The 25,434-nt window shown below is 32.3% G+C and overlaps 2 protein-coding genes across 2 annotated transcripts; one reads left to right on the forward strand and one right to left on the reverse strand.

Moving 5' to 3' along the window:
- Positions 1–477: 477 nt before the first annotated feature.
- On the forward strand, positions 478–1,643 carry LOC124909786 (lignin-forming anionic peroxidase-like). Its single transcript, XM_047450428.1, has 3 exons — positions 478–687; positions 795–986; positions 1,081–1,643. The coding sequence occupies exons 1-3, from the start codon at positions 478–480 to the stop codon at positions 1,636–1,638; spliced, it is 960 nt and encodes a 319-aa protein (XP_047306384.1). The 3' UTR covers positions 1,639–1,643.
- Positions 1,644–10,267: 8,624 nt separating this feature from the next.
- On the reverse strand, positions 10,268–11,467 carry LOC124909787 (lignin-forming anionic peroxidase-like). Its single transcript, XM_047450429.1, has 3 exons — positions 11,258–11,467; positions 10,951–11,142; positions 10,268–10,856 (listed from the first exon to the last, which is right to left on the reverse strand). The coding sequence occupies exons 1-3, from the start codon at positions 11,465–11,467 to the stop codon at positions 10,299–10,301; spliced, it is 960 nt and encodes a 319-aa protein (XP_047306385.1). The 3' UTR covers positions 10,268–10,298.
- Between the last annotated feature and the right edge of the window lie 13,967 nt (positions 11,468–25,434).

The following is a 25,434-nucleotide window of genomic DNA, read 5'->3' on the forward strand; positions in this document are numbered from 1 at the left end:
CAATTTATTTTTATTTTTATTTTATAGTTTTAATAAGTTAATTTGGAACCCATTTATTTAATTCAAATATTAAAGGGTTGAATTTTGAATGAATCAAATTGAAGCTCATGTAGGCATGGCAAACAAAATTGACAATTGCTAGAGTTGACCTTTAACAGGCAGGCAGTTAAAACAAACTCCTTGTTATCTTTTAATATAAGACAGGCAGGCAGGCAGTCAAAACAGGATTTGATCATGTTTAATTTGCATTTCACGCGGCCACCCAGTTTATATATATTTTTTTTTTATAGAAACCCACCAACCCAACTCTTCTCCTTATAAATTGAGAATTATCTTTCAAACTCTCTCATCAATCATCATTAATCCCATTCCTTTTCTAAGTGCCTCACATCTCTTCCTGTCTTTCATATCAAGGAATTTCTCTTATCGACAAAATAAGAAAGGGAAAAACCATAAGTTGTTAATTACTTGGTTGCAATGGCTTCACCGACCCCTCCCATGCTTGTATCCATCTTGTTCTTTATATCCTTATTCATTGGGAGCAACTCCTTGTCTACCACCTTTTACGATAATACTTGTCCAAATGCTCTTACTACCATACGAACATCCATCAGACAAGCTGTATCTCGCGAGCGTCGCATGGCAGCATCCCTTATTCGCCTACATTTTCACGATTGTTTTGTACAGGTAATTTCCCATTAATTACATTAATTCCTATATATTCGACATTAATTATATGATGCCCGCATTGTAAATATAACTTTCCATATGGGTATGTTCATGGGTATGTTCAGGGATGTGATGCTTCTGTCTTACTCGATGAAAACACAACCCCCGCGAGTGAGAGAAACGCAATACAAAACCAAAATTCTGCTAGGGGATTCAATGTTATTGATGCGGCCAAGGCTCAAGTCGAGCAAATATGTCCTGGAATTGTTTCATGTGCGGATATACTTGCCGTAGCTGCGAGAGATGCTTCAGTTGCCGTGAGTTTATAATTCAAACTTGTTAAAACTTGGCTTACTTGTGAATATGTTGAGATATATAACTTGCTAATTAGAATGACGGTTGATGTATTAGGTGGGTGGTCCAACATGGAATGTAAAACTTGGAAGAAGAGACTCCACCACTGCAAATTTAGACGAAGCTAAAAGAGATCTTCCATTATTTACAAGCACCCTGCGTGAACATATTGAAAACTTCAACAAGAAAGGTCTCAATGAAAGAGATATGGTGGCCTTATCGGGTTCGCACACCATTGGACAAGCTCAATGTGTCACTTTTCGAGACAGAATATACAACGGAACAAACATTGATGATAATTTCGCAAGAACTCGACAACGTCGATGTCCTAACAACCAACAAGATGGAAACGGGAATTTGGCACCTCTTGACTTAGTCACACCTAATTCTTTTGACAACAACTACTTTAAGAATTTAATTCAAAGAAAGGGTCTTCTCCAATCCGATCAAATATTGTTTAGCGGTGGTTCTACCGATAACATTGTGACAGAATATAGTCGCAACCGTGCAAAATTTAGCGATGATTTTGCATCAGCTATGGTGAAGATGGGAGACATCAAACCAACCACAGGACAAAATGGGATCATTAGAAGGGTGTGCAGCAACTTGAATTAAGCCTTGAACACCACAACTAATAGTTTTGTGTTGTTATTCTTTTATTCATTATTGTTTTTTATATTTGCAATGTTAATGTCATTTATTTAAAACACTTTTTCTGTTGTTAATAAAAACAATTCTATTTATATTTGCACACATGTATCAGCTTTTCAATCTTTTTATTTTTCATTTGGGCTTCATTTGTTTATTAAATGGAAACATATTATTGTAGTTGATTGATTAAATGATTATTTGGGGTATGAAATAGGGATTTTTCATGGATTATAAACTACGAGAGAGCGAGGACATTCCTTGATGCAATAGCATGTGAAGAAACGGCAATCGCCACTGGTAAAGCCCTCATTCTTGCACACACCACCACAGTTCTTCTTGTTGAAACACAGCCCATCGTATAACTGACTTTTCGACACACAACTCCTTAGCGATTCAAACATGGTCATCTTGTTCGACGTCGCCTCAGCCACTGTCCAATACAATAATGTTAATGATAATAATTATAGAAATATTGAGAGCGACACAACATATATTACTAACCATTAATTGCTATGACAAGAATAACGATAACTATAATACAAGACATGATCAGATTCTTTGAATGCGCCATTTTCAGCTCTAACCGACGGACAGATCGAGATAGATGAACTCTAATGGATTTAATTAGTTTGCTCACCAAGTTTATCAACCTGATATATATACTTAAACATAGGATGGACCTTTTGGTATACAAAGTAATACGGATGTGGATAGCATATCCTATTAACTCTTTTTTACATGTTCAACAATCAATAGTATATATGTTCTAAAAGTAATTTATGTTCATCTGATGGTCACGTTAAATTGGGGAAAGAACATTAATGGGATTTGACAACAATTATTCAATTATATTCTTGTATTTTGTATTTATATATCTTTTCCGAATTATTCAAAACTAGGATGAGATCTCTTAGTTATGGTCACTTAAATCGACTATTTCCGTTTTGTCACCCTGATGTTGTCACCCTGATGGGTTTTTATTTTTTGTGCATTTTAATTTTTTAATTTTTTTTTAAATACGGTCAACTAAATGTGCACCTTCAATGTCTATTTAAAAAATTAAAGACACTTTAACATTAAAATTTGGTAGAGGTTTTTTAAAATAATCAATGAATTATTAAAATAAATTGATCGGGTAGTGAGTTTGAGAAAGATGAATATTTTTGTAAAATAATTTTAAAAGATTAATATATAATGATAAAATAATTAATTTTTTTAAGAAATAAAATGTATTTTAATATTTGAATTAATAAAATACATAATTTAATTAATAATATTTGAAAGAAATAATTGTTTAAATATGTTGGAAAAATTCAAAACCGACAAAACTGTATAGAAAATGAAATGACATTTTCATTCATTGAAATTACAAAATGGTTATCAATTCAATAATAAAATGAAATTCAGTTTTATATCTAGTATTTCAGATCTCCTTTAAAGATATACTATCTATAAGATATATTTATTCTCTCAAATATATTTTAGAAAGGTTAATCGATTTAATTTTTGATTAATTTATACCAATTGCAGTACAGTAAATAGAACTTAATTCACCAAATTATTTCAGATGGTCCTTATATTTAATAAAAATTTTAGGTTATTTGTATTCCTCTAAACCCCGTTACAGTCACCAAATGATTTATTAATTTTATAATTGTGATTTTTATTTTAATTATATTTTAGTGTCACTTAATGTAGAAACATTTTTTTTATTAGAAAATATTAATAGAATTGAATTTAGTTTTATAAGTTTTTAATTATTCTTTTTAAAATAGCACTTCTATTCTTCAATACTTTTTTGAAAACCATTTAATGTCATTTACTAAAATAAAATTCAAACCAGATACGGAAAAGTGTTTTAAAAAAAGAAAATAAAAACACGTATCATTTTCACACAAATACAACTAACAAATCAAATATCTTACACAAGTTTAAAATATAATTTAAAAGATGCAGCTTTATATAAAGGCTTCTTTGCATCACCTTCTCATAGTCAATTCTCAATTATCCGAAATACAAGGGTATATGATAGAACCCGCATGAGCGTTGAAGAGTTATGGAAATATATTGTATCGGATTGCAGCGTCCTCACGGGAACGTGGACAAGAATTCCAAACACGGAGCATAACTGGAATATTTGTAGGAACTGGAATTTACCGTTTTTTAAACTCACTAGAATTGAAAACATTGTAATCAGATAATTCATTTACGTTTTTAGCTTTTTAGCTTTTTACTCTGAATGTTACGACTTCAAAATCATTCTCGGACTGTCTAGAATGATCTCTTAAACTCGTGGTTTTTTTCCCATTTTTGGGAATTTTTAATGAAATAACGATAAGTCGTTTTTCTCAAAAATATATGTATATGTATATGTATATGTATATGTATATGTATATGTATATGTATATGTATATGTATATGTATATGTATATGTATATGTATATGTATATGTATATGTATATGTATATGTATATGTATATGTATATGTATATGTATATGTATATGTATATGTATATGTATATGTATATGTATATGTATATGTATATGTATGTATATGTATATGTATATGTATATGTATATGTATATGTATATGTATATGTATATGTATATGTATATGTATATGTATATGTATATGTATATGTATATGTATATGTATATGTATATGTATATGTATATGTATATGTATATGTATATGTATATGTACATGTATATGTATATGTATATGTATATGTATATGTATATGTATATGTATATGTATATGTATATGTATATGTATATGTATATGTATATGTATATGTATATGTATATGTATATGTATATGTATATGTATATGTATATGTATATGTATATGTATATGTATATGTATATGTATATGTATATGTATATGTATATGTAAATGTATATGTATATGTATATGTATATGTATATGTATATGTATATGTATATGTATATGTATATGTATATGTATATGTATATGTATATGTATATGTATATGTATATGTATATGTATATGTATATGTATATGTATATGTATATGTATATGTCAGTACGAGTATGAGTTGAACTAATTTAATTATAAATATATAAAGGGTTGATTGAACATCTCGTTGTGTTGAACAAAATTAACTAATATTGATAATTAATGACTTTAGTTAGATTTAATTAACTAGCGTTAACAGCGTTTTCATTGCATACTTTGTTGAATTCCAATTTATTTTGTTGGCGTTGCAAAATTAGTTTTAAAAGATTGTCACTTATTTTTTTTTTTTTTGGTATGAAAACTTATAATTAATATTAAATGTATAGTTTCATAGCTTTTAACATTGACCCAATAAATATAAGTAATGATGAATTGGAACCCATTTAATTAATTAAAAATACTAAAAGGGTTGAATTGTGAATCAATCAGATTGAACTCTTGTGGGCATGGCACATAATTGACAAATTCCCAGAGTTGACCTTCATAGGCATCAAAACAAACTCTGTTATCTTCTAATATAAGACAGGCAGTCAAAAGAGGATTTGATCATATTTAATTTGCATTTCACGCGGCCACCCAACTTAGAAAAATTCTTATAGAAAGGCAATAACCCAACTCTTCTCCTTATAAATTGAGGATTATTCCAATTCTTTCATCATTAATCTCATCCCTTTCCTATCACAAAACAAGAAAGGGAAAATCATCTTATTAATTATTTGGTTCCAATGGCTTCACCCACCCCTCCCATGCTTGTTTCCATCTTGTTCTTTATATCCTTATTCATTGGGAGCAACTCCTTGTCTACCACCTTTTACGATAATACGTGCCCGAATGCTCTTAGTACTATCCGAACATCCATCAGGCAAGCTGCTTTTCGCGAGCGTTGCATTGCAGGGTCCCTTATTTGATTTTCATTCACTCCCTCTCTAAAGGTTAAACGAATATTCAATCCACTCTTCTAGCCTAACGAAAATAAGAGATGGATATCCTCAACTTCCTTAAGAGTTCCTGAGTTTGTCAGACGATAAATTCTACGCATATGATTTAGAGTGTTTATGATCAGAAACGAAGTGATGCTTACGATTTCTTTGATGAAGAGGTCCAGGACAGTCTAGAAAGTAAGGAACCCAACACTTGTATTCATTCATGAATATAGTGACATGGAACATAAGGGGACTCAATGACCTTCTAAAATGCATAGAAATCAGGAGGATCATTGAGAACCAGAAGATCATTATTATGGGTATTCTTGAGACAAAAATCAAAAGCCGGAACGTTGAGAAGGTTAGCAAGCTGTGTATTTATAGCAGCTGAGAAATCATTCACAACTCAAATGACAAAATGGGCAGAATCTAAGTTATTTGAGATAACAAAGTTTCTGAGATCAGGGCTCTCTTTTCGAATGATCAAGCAATCCTAGTGGAGGTCAAAGACAAAATCACAGGAATCGTGTTTAATCTTGCTAATGTCTATGGTAGCAACTCAAGCACTGACAGAAGACTCCTCAGGAATTGTCTTAGAAACTGGATCGGTAGTGATAAATCTTGGGCTGTCCTTGGTGATTACAACGTAACCAGAAACGAATCTGATCGTAGCCCAAAATCTGAAATAACTCGGGATATGATTGACTTTAATGACTGTATCAGAGATATGGGTTGTATCGAGCCTACAAATTCTGGGAATTTCTTCACTGGGTCTTCTACGAGAGGGAATGAGCAAATTAGAAGAAGTAGAATTGAAAGATGTCTGGTAAATGAGAACTAGATTAACCAATTTCCGAGAAGTCAACTTCATGTTCTGAATCCGGGTATATTCTATCACTTCCCGATTAAATTTTCTGAGAAAAGGAAGAAATGTTGAAAAGGCCCTTTAAAATTTTCAATTTCTGGATGGAAAACGACAAATTCAAGGGTATTCTCGAAAGCGTATGGTCTACAGATGTCAGGGGATCTAACATGTACAGGGTTTCTAAGAAGCTTAAACTCCTGAAGAATCATCTCCAAAGTTTTGACAAGAAAAAGTTCAGCAATATCTCCAATAGAGTTCTGGCTGCTAAAGAAGAACTGAAAGAAGTTCAGAAAAGGTTATTAAGTGATGAAAAACTCAATAAAACAGAAAGGAATGTGCTTGAAAACTTCAGGAAGTTGAGTCAGCTTGAAGAGAATTTTTTAGACAAAAATCAAACAGAGATGGAACTCGTTGGGTGATAGAAACACAACTTTCTTCTACAGAAAATGCAAGGCTAGAAACATGAGAAACAATGTATACAGGCTGAAGAATGATGATGGTAAATATGTCCAGGGTCAAAAGGGTGTACAAGATTTGTCTATCAATTTCTATAAACAGCTATGGGTACAAGAAAGCAGCATCAAAGTCACCTGAATACCTTGTATTAGATTATTGATAGGAAAATCTCTGCAAAAGATAGTCGCGAGCTGATAAGGGTGGTCACGAGGGTTGAGGTTAAAGAAGCTCTATTTAGTATTGATGGGAATAAAAACCCGGATCCCAATTGATTTAATACACAATTCTTCAAAGACAATTGGTCGGTTGTGGGTAAAGACGTTACTGATGGGGTTCTAGAGTTTTTTATGAACATGAAGATGTTAAAGCAATGGAATACAGCGGTCCTAACCTTGATCCCCAAAACTACGGTACCCGAGAAAGTACAAGATTTCAGACCAATATCCTACTGCAATGTGATTTATAAAATAATTTCAAAAATCATTTCTAAACGATTTAAAAATATCATATGAAAAATTATAAATCTTAACCAATCTGCATTCATCCCCGATAGGACAATCTCTCATAATATTCTTCTCATGAAGAGCCTTTTAAAAAGCTACGGGAAAAAGAAAATATCCACGAGAGTGGCTTTCAAAATAGATATCAAGAAAGCTTTCGACTCTGTTAAATGGAAAGTAATTAGGGACTTTCTGGTTGTTTCTATTTTTCCTATGATTTTTATTGATTGGATTATGCAATGTGTTTCATCATCCTGCTTTGTTGTTAGCGTCAAATGAGTCCACAAAGACTATTTTAAGGGGGAAACGGGGTAAGGCAAGGGGACCCCCTCTTTTCTTACCTTTTCGTAGCTATCATGGCGATCTTTGAGAGCATCTTCGCGATGTTCCGAAAGAATCGTCCATACATCTTTCACCCATTCTATGAGGTAGAGAAGTAACCCATTTATGTTGTGCTGACGATTTGTTCATTCTAGCGCACGCATACATTGATTCTATTAAAACTATTAGGGATGGACTAACGTTCTTTTCTGAGGTTACATGTTTAACTATTAATGAAAGAAAAAGTGTGGCATTTTATGGAAGCATGAAGGACGAAACAAAGCAGGATATCTTCAATATCATGGGCATCAAAATAGCTTTCCCGTAAGGTACTTAGGAACTGTGTTTACCGCAAAGTGGATTGAGATCTCACACTACAAGCCGCTAATTGAAAAGGTAAAAAACGATATCTGGCTGGGCAGCGAAAAACATTCTTATGTAGGGAGGATCGAACTTATCAAAACCGTGGTCATGGGCATAGTTGGCTACTGAGCGCAAAAAATGGTCATTCCGAAGAAGGTAATGAAGGAGCTCGACACGCTAATAAGGAACTTTATCTGGGGAAGTAGCAAAAGAGGAGGAAAGAAAGACAAATGGACTACTCTCTACAAACGGAAGGACGAGGGAGGCATCGTCTTGAAAAACTGTATCGAGTGGAACAAAGCTCTCACTTTCAAGCATCAGTGGGTTTTGCAGTGCAATCAGGAGTCATTATGTATCAAATGGGTGCATACGAGGTTTGTGAAATACGAAACCAGCATCTAGACCTGTAAAATTCATGAAGGAATGAGTTGGTCTCTAAAAAAGATTCTTAAACTAAGAAGCGATATTGCAAATCTTTATGACATCCGGCTAGGGGACGGGAAAGACACTATATTCTAGCACGACCCCTAGTTCGAAAATCAGCCTATCATCCACAAGGAGGAGTTTCAAAATACCTGTATCAGAATGGACTGCGCAAAAGAGAAAATCAGAGACATTAAAGACGGGAATTGAGACTCACTCCTAAGAAGAAATAAAGAAGGATAGAGAATACTCAATCATATAAGTAACATACAACTACACGACAGATCGGATATTGATGAATGAAAAGCTGAGGACAATGGGAAGCTGGTATTGAAGAAAATATGGGAGGTAACCCGGGAAAAAGCACAAATAGTAGAATGGTCTCCTCTTGTATGGTCAACGAAGATTATTCCTCGACACTCGTTTATCCTATGGCTCGCCTTCTTGGAATGACTCATCACTCGTGATCGTATCATCAAGTATATGAGCATCCCTGACGCGAGTTGTCTTCTGTGCAGAGGAAATGAAGAAACCATAGATCCCCTATTCGAAAATTTTTGTATTGCTTCAGAGTTTTGGGACAGATTCTATAAAATCCTGGAGCTGATCAGTTTCCCGAGCGAATGGAATGAAATCAAAGAAGCGACACTACTTAAAGCCAAGGGAAATAGATTTACAACAAGCGTGTTCAAGTGTGGCTTTGAAGTAGTGGTGTAAAACCTTTAGCAAGAACGGAATGCAAGAGTATATGGAAGAACCCGCAAGAGCGTTGAAGAATTATGAAATGATATAGTATCGAATTGCAGCACCCTCGCGAGATTGTAGAGAAGAATTCCAAGTACGAAGCAGAACTGGAATATCTGCAGAACTAGAATTTACCATTTTTTGAACTCACTAGAATTGAAAGCATTGGAATTATATAATTCATTTATATTTTTAACATTTTAGCTTTTATTTAGAATGTTACGACTTTAAAATCATTTTAGGTCTGTCTAGAATGATCTCTTAAACTCGTGGGTTTTTTTCCTGTTTTGAGAAATTTTTAATGAAATGACGCTAAATTATTTTTCCCAACAAAAATAGTAAGGATCATATTCTAATTTCTGAAAACCCACTTAATTCAAATTATATGATATTTTTGAATGTCATTATTTGGAAGCTTGTTTGAGTCTATATAGACTCTTATATTTCAGTTTAGAAACAATATTTTAGGGACAAGTCATCAGGATTTTCTTGTAATTATTTTTTGAGTGATCAATGAAGAAAAACATTATCAATATCAATTTAGTGTAAAAATCATCTTTTACAAATTGTTAAGGTAATAATTAGTTTGATAGTAATATTTTTGACAAACGGTACAAAACATTGATTAAAATCAATTACACTTTTTGAATTACACTCTTTGGATTGAAGCCTTTAACTACCAGTCTTGCTTTGCACTTGTTTAATGTGCCATTATCATTCAATTTAGTTTTAAAAACCACCTACATCTATCTGCTTTCTTTCCTTTGGGTATTCTATTTATTCCTAAGTTCTAATAACTTGTAAAGTTTCTAATTTATTAGGCATAATTTTCCCTAAATCTGAATTTGGAGCTTCTAATTTATTAGGCATAATTTTCCCTAAATCTGAATTTGGTGAGACTTCTAAATAAGTTTTGGTTCAGTAAATACAATTGATTTTATTAATAACACAAAAGGTTTATAAATAAATGACATTAACATTGCAAATATAAAAAACAATAATGAATAAAAGAATAACAACACAAAACTATTAGTTGTGGTGTTCAAGGCTTAATTCAAGTTGCTGCACACCCTTCTAATGATCCCATTTTGTCCTGTGGTTGGTTTGATGTCTCCCATCTTCACCATAGCTGATGCAAAATCATCGCTAAATTTTGCACGGTTGCGACTATATTCTGTCACAATGTTATCGGTAGAACCACCGCTAAACAATATTTGATCGGATTGGAGAAGACCCTTTCTTTGAATTAAATTCTTAAAGTAGTTGTTGTCAAAAGAATTAGGTGTGACTAAGTCAAGAGGTGCCAAATTCCCGTTGCCGACTTGTTGGTTGTTAGGACATCGACGTTGTCGAGTTCTTGCGAAATTATCATCAATGTTTGTTCCGTTGTATATTCTGTCTCGAAAAGTGACACATTGAGCTTGTCCAATGGTGTGCGAACCCGATAAGGCCACCATATCTCTTTCATTGAGACCTTTCTTGTTGAAGTTTTCAATATGTTCACGCAGGGTGCTTGTAAATAATGGAAGATCTCTTTTAGCTTCGTCTAAATTTGCAGTGGTGGAGTCTCTTCTTCCCAGATTTACATTCCATGTTGGACCACCCACCTAATTCATCAACCGTCATTCTAATTAGCAAGTTATATATCTCAAAATATTCACAAGTAAGCCAAGTTTTAACAAGTTTGAATTATGAACTCACGGCAACTGAAGCATCTCTGGCAGCTAAGGCAAGTATATCAGCACACGAAACAATTCCAGGACATATTTGCTCGACTTGAGCCTTGGCCGCATCAATAACATTGAATCCCCTAGCAGAATTTTGATTTTGTATTGCGTTTCTCTCACTCGCGGGGGTTGTGTTTTCGTCGAGTAAGACAGAAGCATCACATCCCTGAACATACCCATATGGAAAGTATCGCAAGTTATATTTACAATGCGGGCATCATATAATTAATGTCGAATATATAGGAATAAATGATTTGGTTAAATAAGTCATGGGAAATTACCTGTACAAAACAATCGTGAAAATGTAGGCGAATAAGGGATGCTGCCATGCGACGCTCGCGAGATACAGCTTGTCTGATGGATGTTCGTATGGTAGTAAGAGCATTTGGACAAGTATTATCGTAAAAGGTGGTAGACAAGGAGTTGCTCCCAATGAATAAGGATATAAAGAACAAGATGGAAACAAGCATGGGAGGGGTGGGTGAAGTCATTGCAACCAAATAATTAATAAGATGATTTTTCCCTTTCTTGATCTTGTAAATACTTAGAAAATGGATGAGATTAATGATGAGAGAGTTGGAATCAATACTTCAATTTATAAGGAGGAGAGTCGGGTTGGTGGCTTTCAATAAGAATATTTCTAATCTAATCTGGGTAGCCGCGTGAAGGGCGAATTAATTAAACATGATCAAATCCTCATTTTGACTGCCTGCCTTATATTAAATGATAGCAAAGAGTTTGTTTTATTCTTGCTGAAGGTCAACTATGGGATTTGTCAATTTTGTTTGCCATGCCCACATGCATGAGTTTCAATCTGATTCATTCAAAATTCATCCTTTTAATATTTTAATATTTTAATTAATTAAATTGTTTCCAATTACTAATTTCCTATATAAATTGGGTCAAGGTTAAAAACTATAGATCTATATTTTATATTATTTATAAGTTTTCATGCTAAAAGAAGTGACTATTGTCAAACTAACCTGCAGCAACGCCAAAAAAAAAAACAAATTGGAATGAAAACACGGTTAACAGTATAAGTGGCATTGTTAATTTTGTTTAACACAACAAGAGGTTCATTGTGATTCATTCAAAATTCAACCATTTATAATTAAATTAATTCAACTCATAATTGTACATATAAATTGGATTAATATTAAAAAAATTTAAATTGCATAATTTATTTATAAAATTTCACTACAAAATGGACTATTTTCACAGCTAAATTTCTAACACACTAAACATTGAAAAACAGAAAAATAGCAATTTTAATACTCTTATTTAAAAATTAAGTATTAGACAATATTTAATAAAATGATTTATTACTTAATTTCATAATTAATTGAATTATTTGAAATAAATCAATTTTATAACTCGTATATATTTGAAATAACTCAAAGTTAAAGTTAGTTGGCATTTTGTATTAATTAGTTTATTTTCTTTAAATAAGATTATTGTTATATTTATTTGAACTTTATAATTTGATCATAAACACAAATGTGAAGGAATGATCTTAAAAATGAACGTAACATTTAAAGGTGGTTTTTATCCAGTTAAACGTAATTACAATAGTAAAATTATCGCAGTCAACCGCCGTTAAAGAAATTTTGACCATTAAGACGGGTAAATTATTGAAGTTAATAGTCTTTAGTTGTGATTTTAAAACCTCAGTTAATAGTTGTCTGGTAAGATGATAAAAATAGGATAAATAACAAATTTATAACTATATTTGAAACATTTTGTCAAATTTAGGTCTCTTAATTTTTTTTCGTTTGAATAACTCTACTCACAATATTTGGTTATATTTAAAACTTCTTATTAGCACCGTCAATTTAGTTCGAAATTTTTCTAATCGGATAATCTCAACATATTAGATCTCCTGAATTCCGACGTTTTATGAAAATTGACTTTTTAGTACAAAAATAAGCCTAAAAATAGGTGTTTTGTATATTTTTCTCAATAGAAATATTATACTCAAAGTTCATAATTTTCAAACCAGTCAAGCTGAAGGTGTTGGATCATCTGAAATCCGTGTATTTTTGAAAATTGGCATTTAGACCGCTCTTCAATGTTCATTCTAAGCCATTTCTGAAAAGTGTTTCTAATTTTTGAAATTAAATATGATCATCATACTAGACCGAGCAAATTTATTTTAATTTTGGGGTGTAAAAATGGAGTGTCTATTGTACTCATCTAGAGTTATTGTGGTGTTTTGATGATATTTGTAACATAACCTAAGTCTTGATCATAACTGATTGATTTGGGAAAATAATATTTTAAGTTTTGACTAAATCACGAGGCATTGATATGTCTTGATCATATGTGATCGATTTGGGAAATATTGTCTTGAATAAGGTTCAACAAAGAGTGTTGACATATTGTTTACAAGCTCTCCCATCTTACTAAAAATGCTCTAAGTAAGGAAATGGCTTGTTGGAACACTGAAACTCGATATATTATCTTGGAAAAGGTCTAAGTACACGTATTTGAAGAGTCATGTGCACATTATTGTTGAAGTCCTTAGAGATTGAACCCCTAATTAAATCTAATGTGTAAAGAGTTAGTACGCGAGTTTCCCGGGAGACTCTTCAAGTTTGCTCTCTTTCCTTTTTTATCGCATTAAATAAACAAGTCCGAAAGAAATTTATAAATTAAAAATTTCAAATGTAGTGCCTATTTTTCAAACTTGGACATGCATTTTATTAAATAGAGTGCTTTTTTACAAACTTTTCAAGAGGAACATTCTATAAACACTTTTTTTTCACTCTCCAATATTATAGTTTATATTTTTTAATCAATCCCAAGCATATTTGTTGGAAAAAAGTAAAAACAAAGTAAAGAAAAGAGTTAATTAAGTGAGAAGTAATTAATTTAGAAATAAACGAAAGCTATGAAACATTAAACAACTGAAGTTTGATGATATTTAATTAGAATAAAGCTAGATGTTTAATTAGAATAAAGCTAAGTTGTATATTTTATTGCGTGCAGGTGCATAAGATTATGCTAACTTAGACGTGGTCTAAATAGGCTAATTAGATGTGGTTAGACGTGGTAATCTAACTCCTTTAGACTTGTCTAAAGGGAAATAAAGTTAGACGTGGTAGTCTAACTCCTTTAGACTTAGTCTAAAGGGAAACGTAGTTAAACGTGGTAATCTAACTGCTTTAGACTTGGTCGAAAGGGAAACGTAGTTCGACGTGGTAGTCTAACTCCTTTAGACTTGGTCTAAAGAGAAACGTAGTTAGACGTGATAATCTAACTCCTTTAGACTTGGTCTAAAGGGAAACATAGTTAGACGTGGTAGTCTAACTCCTTTAGACTTGGTCTAAAGGGAAACGTAGTTAGACGTGATAGTCTAACTCCTTTAGACTTGATCTAAAGGTACGCGTAGTTAGACGAGGACATCTAACTCCTTTAGACTTGGTCTAAAGGGACGCGCAGTTAGACGAGGACGTCTAACTCTCTTAGACTTGGTCTAATGGAGCACGTCTAATGCCTTGCTTTTGCAGCCGTCTGAAGAAAGCATACGTCTAACCACGATCAACTAGCTGTCTGCTACTTCTGCTCCACTCACTTCTGTGCATTCTGACAAGCCAACTAATTGTATCAAATGAACGAACGTCACGTACGCAAATATCCTTCCAACTGCCTGTCTAGTACAAGACAACTTTAGAGGATATTCGGCGCACTACAAGTTCGGTACGACCACGATCCATTTGCTCAAAGTCTGTTGTATTCTAGTACTATAGGCGGCCTTTCAACAGACACTTGCCACGTGTCCACGAAGAAGATTCAGCCGTTGGTGTCCTTCTACTATACATAGATGCTCAAGGACAACGGACGAATCACCAATCTAACCTTCCTAGTTTACTGAATTCACAAATTCACTCTTGCTCCTACTTATTTCTATCATTCAAACTCAAGAGAGAAAATCAATTACTATCTAGTTGTGAGAATATTGTTGAGAATATTGTAAGTTGAACAGAGGTTGTTCTATTCAACAAAGAGTTATCTAGCTCAGTAAGTTGTATTTGATTCAAAGTATTTAGTGGATATCCTTTCGGTTGTGGAAGAAGGGGTGACATAGGAGTTTTATCTCCGAACATCCATAAAACTCCTTATGTTCTTTACTTTATGTCATTCATCTTCCATCGGTTCAAAGCTTCAAATCTGACGAACACTTCCGCACTTGAATCCGTTTCAAGAATTCAAAGGATTTGTGAAGAATAGAAACAGATATTAATCCCTCACAGGATTATTATAGAATTGTTTATCATAAGCTGTTATCAATAGTCAATCTCTAGTCTCTATTGTTAGCACCAATCCTATTAAGGGGTATTAGAGCTAAGTTTTCTATTCTCATACACCAAAAAGAACCTAAATCATGACTAAAGACGACAGCTCCTCCAAGATCCCTATGTTTTCGAAAGAAAACTACATCATGTGGAAGAAGAGAGTTCGTGCTCATCTTGCTTCCATAGATGATAACATATGGAGTAGTGTCACAAAAGGTCCTATCAAAATAGAGAAAGAAAGATCAGAGGGGACAAATGAAGACAAGAGGAAGAAAAACCTCGACAACTTGGCTATGGATATCTTATATAGATCTCTTGACGACAACATGTTTAACTGCATCATATCATGCGAGTCTACCAAAGAAGTTTGGGAAAGACTCACTCAACTCTGTGAAGGCAACGAGCAAACCAATGAAAACAAGATTACGGTTGCCACCTAGTAGTTCGACAATTTTAAGATGCGTCTTGAAGAAACAATGTCTGGGTTTGATGCAAGATTCAGTAAAATCGTTACCACTCTATCTATACTGGGCAAGATCTACAACAATAGAGAGATTGCTATAAAGGTCATGCGAGCCTTACCCAGGGAGTGGTACATCAAGACTATGGCAATTAGAGAGTTCAAAGACCTCAATAAGATGGAGCTCTTTGACTTGCTTTCGGATCTGAAGGCTTTATGAGTTCGAGTTGAACTCTAGGAATGAAAACACGGTTAACAGTATTTTGTCTTACTGGAATTGTTAATTTTGTTTCACAACAAGAGGTTCATTGTGATTCATTCAAAATTCAACCATTTATAATTAAATTAATTCAACTCATAATTGTACATATAAATTGGATTAATATTAAAAAAAATTTAAATTGCATAATTTATTTATAAAATTTCACTACAAAATGGACTATTTTCACAGCTAAATTTCTAACACACTAAACATTGGAAAACAGAAAATTAGCAATTTTAATACTCTTATTTAAAAATTAAATATTAGAAAATATTTAATAAAAATGACTTATTACTTAATTTCATAATTAATTGAATTATTTGAAATAAATCAATTTGATAACTAGTATTTATTTCGAATAAGTCAAAGTTAAAGTTAGTTGACATTTTTTATTAATTAGTTTATTTTCATTAAATAAGATTATTGTTATATTTATTTTGATCATAAAACAAATGTGAAAGAATGCTCTCTCAAAATAAACGTAACATTTTAAATGTGGTTTTTGTTGGGCCTTTGGGTTCAGCCCAATTAGCCATTTAATAAAACAAGCAAAACTTAAGAATGATGCTCATTCTATCATTTTTAGAGAGAGAAGACATTCTGCAAAGAATGGAAGAAACAGAAGAGAAGAAACAGAGGAAGAAGAAGAAGAGAAGGAGAAGTAGATCTTTTACATTTTCACTTTCAGATTCCAATCTCTTGTTGTCTTATATCTAGACTAGCTTAAATCTGAATGAAATTGGTTTTCTCTGTTTGTATACCTCAACTTTGGGTTTAAAGTTGAGAAGAACATTTGTATCGGTTTCTTGTTTATAGTGAAATATGCTGGTTAGCCCCGTAGTTTTTTACCCTCCAGGTTGAGAGGGTTTTCCACGTAAATTTGGTGTTGTTTTGTTCTGTGCTTGATCTTCTGTTTTAGACTTGGATTACCTGTGTATTTACCCATCTCACATTTCTACATTATAGTATAAAAGTAATTTTCGTTTCAAAATTCCCAACAGTTTTATCGCTGTTAAAACGTAAATAAATAGTAAAATTATCGCAATCAGCCGCAATTAACGAAATTTTGACAATTAAGAATGGTAAATTATTGAAGTTAATAGTCTTTATTTGTAATTTTAAAATCACAATTAATAGTTGACTTAAGATAAATGATAAATTTATAACTAGAAAGATTTTGTCAAATGTAGGCCTCTCCTAATTTTTTTTCTATCATTTGAAAAACTGTACTCATAATGTTTTGTTATATTTAAAACTGCTTATTAACACTATCAATTTAGTTAAAATTCTATTAAAATATGTCTCATGTAATTTTTTATTTATTTATTTATTTAATAAATTTACATATCATCAAACCACCTCTCCTCGACTGCCCAACGTCATCTCTTCTGATTCTCTCTCCTCCTCGCGACACAGACTGCTTCCCTACCTCTATCACCCGACCTTTACCTACACCTCTCCAAATCATTTCCCGAGCTCATAGTATGCTCTCCTCGCTCGGACAATATGACTCTCATCGACTCCATCACCAATCGAGCCCACGAGCTCGACCTCTTGTCCAACGAACCGTTCACTATAACGGTCTTGAACTTCAGTCACGGCCTGCTATATACGTCTCTGACCGGATTGTTACTCTTTTCCATCTCCGAATCTCTATCCCTATTGTGTCTTCAATCCCTGTGGAATTTACCCTCATCCTTGTTGAGTTATGGGGCCTACACTTATAATAAACTCTACAAGTGCTAATTAGAGTTTATTGGGTTTGTATTTGGTTTTGAGCTTGAGCCTAACCAAGAATTATTTAGGTTTATTACCGGAATGTTTATCCTATAAATATGTGATTATTAAGGGTTTACAATTAAGTGAAATAATTCTAGAGATATAAAGTGTGAGGTAAAAACGTCGTATTCCTTCATCTTTTTCATAGTGAAATCTGGTGGTGGTTGAAGTGGATGTAGCTAAATTTGAGTGAACCCCTATAAATTTGTGTCTTTTTGTATTCTTCTTTCTTGTATATTTACAGATTATTTCAAGCTGTTTGGATTTGGGAGATAGAAATCCTAACAACTAGTATCAGAGCAGCTATGCTAGATCTGAGCATTGGAAACAATAGCAAGTGATAACAGTATAGGAAATGGGATTGGAAGATTTGATGAGACAGATTATACCTTCTGGAGAATGCAGATTAAAGATTATCTCTATGGAAAGAAGCTTCATGTTCTTTTGAGTGAGAAACCAGAGAAGATGGATGAAGCTGAATGAAAACTCCTCTATAGACAGGTTTTGGGAGTTGTCCGATTGACGCTAGCCAAGACAGTTGCTCACAATGTAGCAAAGGAGAATACCACCATGGGTATGATGAAAGATCTTTCTGATATGTATGAGAAACCATATGCTAACAACAAGGTACACTTAATGAAAAGACTCTTTTACTTAAGAATGGTTGATGGTACTTCTATCACTACTCATTTGAATGAATTCAATACAATTATGAATTAATTGCTATCTGTTGAGATTGATTTTGGGGATGAAGTTAGTGCCCTGATTTTGTTAGCATCTCTACCAAATAGCTAGGAACCTATGAGAGCAGCAATTAGTAATTCAGTTTGAAATGCTAAACTAAAATTTGTTGAAGTTAGAGATCGTATTCTTGTTGAAGAGGTTCGTAAAATTGATTCTGGTAAAACGTTCAAAGGTTCTGCTCTAAATGTGGAAAATAGAGGCATAGGTAATGATAGAAATTTCAATCGAGGTAAGAGCAGATCTATGTTGAGGAGCAAGAGGAGTCAGTCCAAGTCTGTGCGGACATTTGAGTGCTGAAATTGTGGTAAACAGGGTCATTTGAAGAGGAACTGCAAAGCACCGAAGAGAAATAGTGATGATAAAAATGATGCGGCCAACGTTACAGAAACTGTCACTAATGCGTTACTTCTTTCTGTTGATAGCCCGATAGATTCATGGTTTTTGGACTCGGGAGCGTCTTTCCACACCACTGCCCACAAAGAATTAATGGAGAATTATGTGGCTAAAAACTGTGGGAAAGTTTATCTTGCAGATGGTGAGCCACTGGATATTGTTGGCATGAGGGACATCAAATTGAAGATGACAAATGGTTCTGTTTGGAAGATTAATAAGGAGTGACACATTTTAGGTTTAATGCGCAATCTAATTTCTGTTACATAACTTGATGAAGAAGGTCACAATTTCAGTTGTGAAAATGGTGCATGGAAGGTGACTAAAGGAGCAATAGTTGTTGCTTGAGGTCACAAAACTGGAACGTTATACACGACTTCAACTTGCAGAGAAACAGTTGCTGCTGTAGTTGATGACTCAAAGAACGGTGAATTGTGGCATTGCAGGTTGGACCATATGAGCGGAAAAAAAATGAAAATTCTTTTGAAGAATGGACAGATTCCAGAACTGAAGTCTGTTGAACATCAGTTATGTAAAAACTACATTCTTGGAAAACAGAAACGTGTGAGTTTCTTAAAGATTGGGAAGGAGCTCAAAAAAGAAAGGCTAGAGTTGGTACACACTAATGTGTGGGGACCTACACCTGTTTCTTCTATTGGCGGATCACAATACTACGTGACATTATAGATGATTCAAGAAGAAAGGTATGGGTATATTTTATTAAGCACAAGTCTGAAGTATTTATTGTTTTCAAGAAATGGAAGGCTTTGGTTGAAAATGAAACAAATCAGAAAGTTAAGTGCTTGAGATCCGACAACGGAGGTGAATATATCAATTCAGATTTCAAAGAGTATTGTGTTGTGAATGAGATTAGTATGGTGAAGACTATTCCCTGAACACCTTAAGAGAATGGAGTAGCTGAACGAATGAATCAAACATTGAACGAGCGTGCTAGAAGCATGAGATTGCATGCAGGGCTGCCTAAAACCTTATGGGCAAAAGCTATTAATATTGTTGCCTATTTGATAAATAGGGGACTCTCTGTTCCTCTTGAATTCAGAATTCCTGAAGAAGTTTGGAGCAATAAAAATGTAAACCTTTCTTATTTGAAAGTGTTTGGTTGTTTATCATATGTTCATATTAATGAATGTGATAGGAGCAAGCTTGATCCAAAATCTAAAAAATGTTTTTCATTGGTTATGGTGATATCAAGTTTGGTTATCGTTTCTGGGATAATCAAAATCGGAAGATCATTCGTAGAAGAAATGTTATCTTCAATGAACAGGTTCTCTATAAAGATTATGTTGGGAAGACATCAGATGGTGATTCCAAGTTGGAAGAGATTGGTACAGTCGATTTGAGAGAATTTTCAGCTGAATATATACCAGTTGTCGAAGAAGAACAATGTGTTGTTGAAGATGAAATCATTGAGAACGTGGCCCTAGAGGTAAATCAGCAAACACCGGTTATACAATTGAGAAGATCATCAAGGAATCGAAAACCAGTTGAGAGGTGGTCTCCATCTCTGAACTATATCTTGTTGACAGATAGAGGTGAACCTGAATGTTATGAGGAAGCATTACAATCTGATGAATCGATTAAGTGGGAGTCTGCTATGAAAGATGAGATGGACTCTTTGATATTGAATCAGACTTGGGAGCTCACTGAGCTACCAAAGGAAAAAAAAGCACTTCACAACAAATGGATCTTCAAGATTAAAGAAGAACATGATAAAACCATGAGGTACAAGGCAAGATTGGTTGTGAAAGGATTTCAATAGAAAGAAGGTATTGACTACAATGAGATCTTCTCTCTAGTAGTTAAATTGATGACAATCAGAACTATTTTGAATTTTGTTGTGAAAGAAGACCTTCATCTTCAACAAATGGATGTCAAAACTGCTTTTCTTCATGGTGATTTAGATGAAGAGATTTATATGTGACAACCAGCAGGATTTGAAATCAAAGGAAAAGATGATCTTGTGTGTAAGCTTCAGAAGAGTCTGAATGGTTTGAAACAGGCTCCAAGGCAATGGTACAAGAAGTTCGATAACTTCATGAAAAGTAACAATTTTCTAAGGTTTGAAGCTAATCATTTCTTTTATATTAAGAGGTTTGATAAACCATGCATTATTCTGCTCCTCTATGTTGATGACATGTTGATTGCTGGAGCAAGTTTGTATGAGATTAACAAGCTCAAGAAAGAATTGTCTGAAAAGTTTGCAATGAAGGATTTGGATGCTGCTAAACAAATCATTGGGATGAGAATTTTCAGGGATGAAGAAGTTCTCAAGCATTCACAAGAAGAATATGTGAAGAAAGTTTTTAGCAGGTTCAACTTGTATGATGCAAAACCAGTTACTACTCCCTTTGCAAGTCACTTCAAACTATCTAAAGATCAGTCACCTTCAACAGAGGAAGAGAAAAATTACATGGTCACTATTCCGTATGCGATGGTTTGCAAAAGACCAGACATAGCACATGCAGTGGGAGTTGTTAGCAGGTTCATAAGCAACCCGGGTAGACAACATTGGGAAGCAGTAAAGTGGATACTACGATACTTAAGAGGAAGTATGGGTCTCGCTTTGTGTTTTCGAAAGTCTAATATGGGTTTCAAAGGATATGTTGATGCTGATAATAGTGGTGATGTTGATAGTAGGAAGAGCACAATAGTGTACATTTATACTCTAGGAGGTACTGCAATCAGTTGGGTTTCAAAATTGCAGAAGATTGTTGCTCTTTCTAGTTGTGAGGCAGAGTATGTTGCTGTGATAGAGGCTGCTAAGGAGATGATGTGGTTACAACCCTTTTTGCGAGAATTCGATCAAGACTACGAGAAAAGTGTGTTGCGATGCGACAGTCAGAGTGTCATTCATTTGGCAAAGAATCATGTTTATCATGGCAGGTTCGTTATCATTTCATCCGGTCAGCTTTAGAAGATGGAGTATTAGCTCTTGAGAAAATTTCCCGGGAGTGAGAATCCAGCTGATATGTTGACGAAAGCTGTGATAAATGAGAAATTGAAGTTGTGTGAAACTTTAGTTGGTCTTCTTCATTAAGACACCAGATAGAAAGCCGTCACCGATCGAGAGATGATGAAGTTAGTCTCCAAGTGGGAGATTGTTGAGTTATGAAGCATACACTTATAATAAACTCTAAGAGTGTTAATTAGAGTTTATTGGGTTTGTATTTGGTTTTGGGCTTGGGCCTGACCAATAATTATTTAGGTTTATACTCTAAATGTTTACCCTATAAATATGTGATTATTAAGGGTTTACAATTAGTGAAATAATTCTAGAGAGATAAAGTGTGAGGTAAAAACTCTGTATTCCTTCTTCTTCTTCATAGTGAAATTTGGTGGTGACTGAAGTGGATGTAGCTCAATTTGAGTGAACCACTATAAATCTGTGTTTTCTTGTGTTCTTCTTTCTTGAATTTTTACAGATTGTTTCAAGCTGGTCAGATTTGGGAGATACAAATCCTAACAATCCTGTATTCAGTCAAAAGGATAAAAGACTACTATGTCATGTCTTACAGATTTGGGTAGTGTCCAATTTCCGATAAATACAAGGCATTAAAGATATTAAAGTCCTGGAATCTAAATGTTATAAATAAACCCCTACTCTTCTTACTACTGAGATATACACACTCGAAACCCCTAATTGGAGGAGAGTTGAAGGTGCTCTAATGGTTGTGTGCAATGACTACATTCCTATCTTCTTGAATGGATATTTGCATTGGATGATAAATGAGGTTAGGACTATCAATTCTTATGGTTACATGATTTCTTTCAATCTCAATAACGAGAAATACAAAACACATAAGAAAACAAGTACAACCCTTTATACTTATTCATATTCCTTATTACATTGGGAGAGAGATGCAAAACACATGAAAATGGTTACCTTGGAGTATATGAAGGCTAGTTGAGTGTATTTGTGCTCAATTCAAATAAAAGATTAGATGTTTGGGTCATAAAGGAGTACATGGTTTTTGATTCGTGGGTGACAGAGATTGTTGTGGAAACGGTTGGAATCTATATATATATATAACTAGACTAATAATATTTTATATTTTTAATTCAACACCAAATTTGATGCACGCGAAACATTTTAATAGAAAATAAGTTCAACTTTTTACTAAATAATTATATATAAAATTATTACTAAATGTATGTGAGAGTAAGTAGATATTTGGGTCGGATTATTGGTTAACCCGTCTATAAATTTAAAATAGTTAAAAATAAAATTATAAATGTTTCGAACTTGCAAATCTAACAAAAACAAGTACAACCCTTTACCCAAATAGGCTAATAAGAATTTTTATTTTTAATTTATTAATCATTACAAATTTGATTAACGCGAGATATTTTAATAATATAAATTCAATCTTTTAACTAAGATAAACATACATCTATGTCATATAACATATATTTAAGGGAAAATGTCCAATATGTTTGGATAAATGCCTCTAAGGTGTCCATGATATTTAGACCGGACTAAACATTAAAGTTCGATATGTAATACATGTCGCACTAGAAGGAAAAGTAAGTACAATTTGAAAGTATTATAAAGATGAATATTAATGAATAGTAGTGTTGAATTAATTATAAGAATTATTTGGGTATTTTCTTATAATTTTTAAAGTTGAATAACTCAAATTATAAGATCATGAAGATGGGGAAAATGAGAAAATGTTCTAAATGAGTCTTAAAATTGTGAGAATTTTTAAAGGAATTTAGAAAATTATTTTGATCTATTTATAATTTTTTCAAAATTTCAAATATTATTTAAAATAGAAAATAGTTCAAAAACAATTTAAATAAAATAAAAATAGGGGCTTAAGATTGGTTGAGAATTAGACACAGTTAAGATCTATGGTTTGTGGGCTTATGGGTAAGTTTGGGAGATCCAAGGTTGGAGGGCTCACGTTGGAGGAACATGAGGTTAGGGGTCGAATCGCCTCACGTTCCTTTTTTCTCTTTGTTTTTCATCGGGTGCTTGTTTCGAATTCCTATTTTTTTTTTTATAAAGGAGAACTAACATGACACTCAACATTTATGTCTCTACTTAAACTTAAATCGTTTTCAGATAAAATCAAACTCATAACATTTCAGTCTCTTAAGTCGACTATTATCACTGTAACCTTGGTGGAGTTGCTTCGAATTCTTATTTAAACATATGTACTTATATTTTTTTATGTATCAAATAGTTTTTAAACGTATAAAATGTTAATATACTATTTAAAATTGATATATTTAGAGTTATTAAAGACCTCTCTTTCTCTTTTATTATAATTTTTAAAAAAATTATATATTAATTTATTAAATTTATTTTATTAATATTAATTTTTATTAGCCAACTTTAATTAATAAATATATTTTCAGTTATAGAAATCACTTAAATTTATAATTATATATATAAATTATAATTATTAATATATATTCAAATTTGTGACATAATATATATATAATTAAAATTTTAAATAATTTATATAACTGAAAATAAATTAATTAAAGGAAAAAAGCTCACTTAGACGTATCTACTTGTACAACTAGCTTACTTAGACGTATATACTAATAAAAGATCATTTAAACACATGTACTATCAAAAATTGGCTCATTTAGCCTCTTTTAATAACCATGGTTAACTTTTATTTTTAAATTTATATATTTATTAATTAAATATTAATATATTTTCTCTCTCCTTCTTTTTCATTAATGAAATTAGGTAGTTTATTTTATTATTAAATTTTTTATTATTTTAATATTAATTTCTCTTTTATATTTTATTTTCATTTATTTTATTAGTTTTTATTTCTCATATTTCTTAAATTCTCATTTTAAAAAAAAATTTAATAATTTATTTATGAATTTTATGTTTTACTATAATATTTTTATGAAGGGTTTTTTTCTTATTTATTTTAATATAATAAAAATGAAAAAGAGTTTTTTCTTATTTAGTTTAATATAAATAAAAATGAAATTAATAATTTTTTATTTAATTTTTATTCACGACTTATATTAGTAGTAAAGGAATTGTTTTGTCTAATATTTGGTTATTACTCTTTTAGTGTGTGATGAATGAGTTTTTATTATTATTCAATTCTTAGTTATTAATTAATTTATTTTTGTGTTTGAAGGATTTTTATTATTGAAAGAATTTTCATTGTTATATTCAATTATTGGGATCAAACAATTTTAAAATAATTAATGTGAATATAAAAAATATATATATAAAAAAGAAGAAATATAAAGTTAAAATAATAAATGATGAATGCTCATATATATAAAATAAAATTAAAATAATCAATCATAAATATTCATATAAAAATAATAAAAAATTATAAAAAAAATAGAGGATTCATTTATTAGTAATAAATGAAATAATAAATGAAAAGGAAAGAGAGAAAAAATATATTAATATTTAATTAATAAATATATAAATTTAAAAATAAAAGTTAATCATAGTTATTAAAAGAGGCTAAATGAGCCAATTTTTGATAGTACGTTTAAATGACATTTTATTAG

The sequence above is a fragment of the Impatiens glandulifera genome, chromosome 7 (assembly GCF_907164915.1).
Source record: "Impatiens glandulifera chromosome 7, dImpGla2.1, whole genome shotgun sequence".
NCBI lineage: Eukaryota > Viridiplantae > Streptophyta > Magnoliopsida > Ericales > Balsaminaceae > Impatiens > Impatiens glandulifera.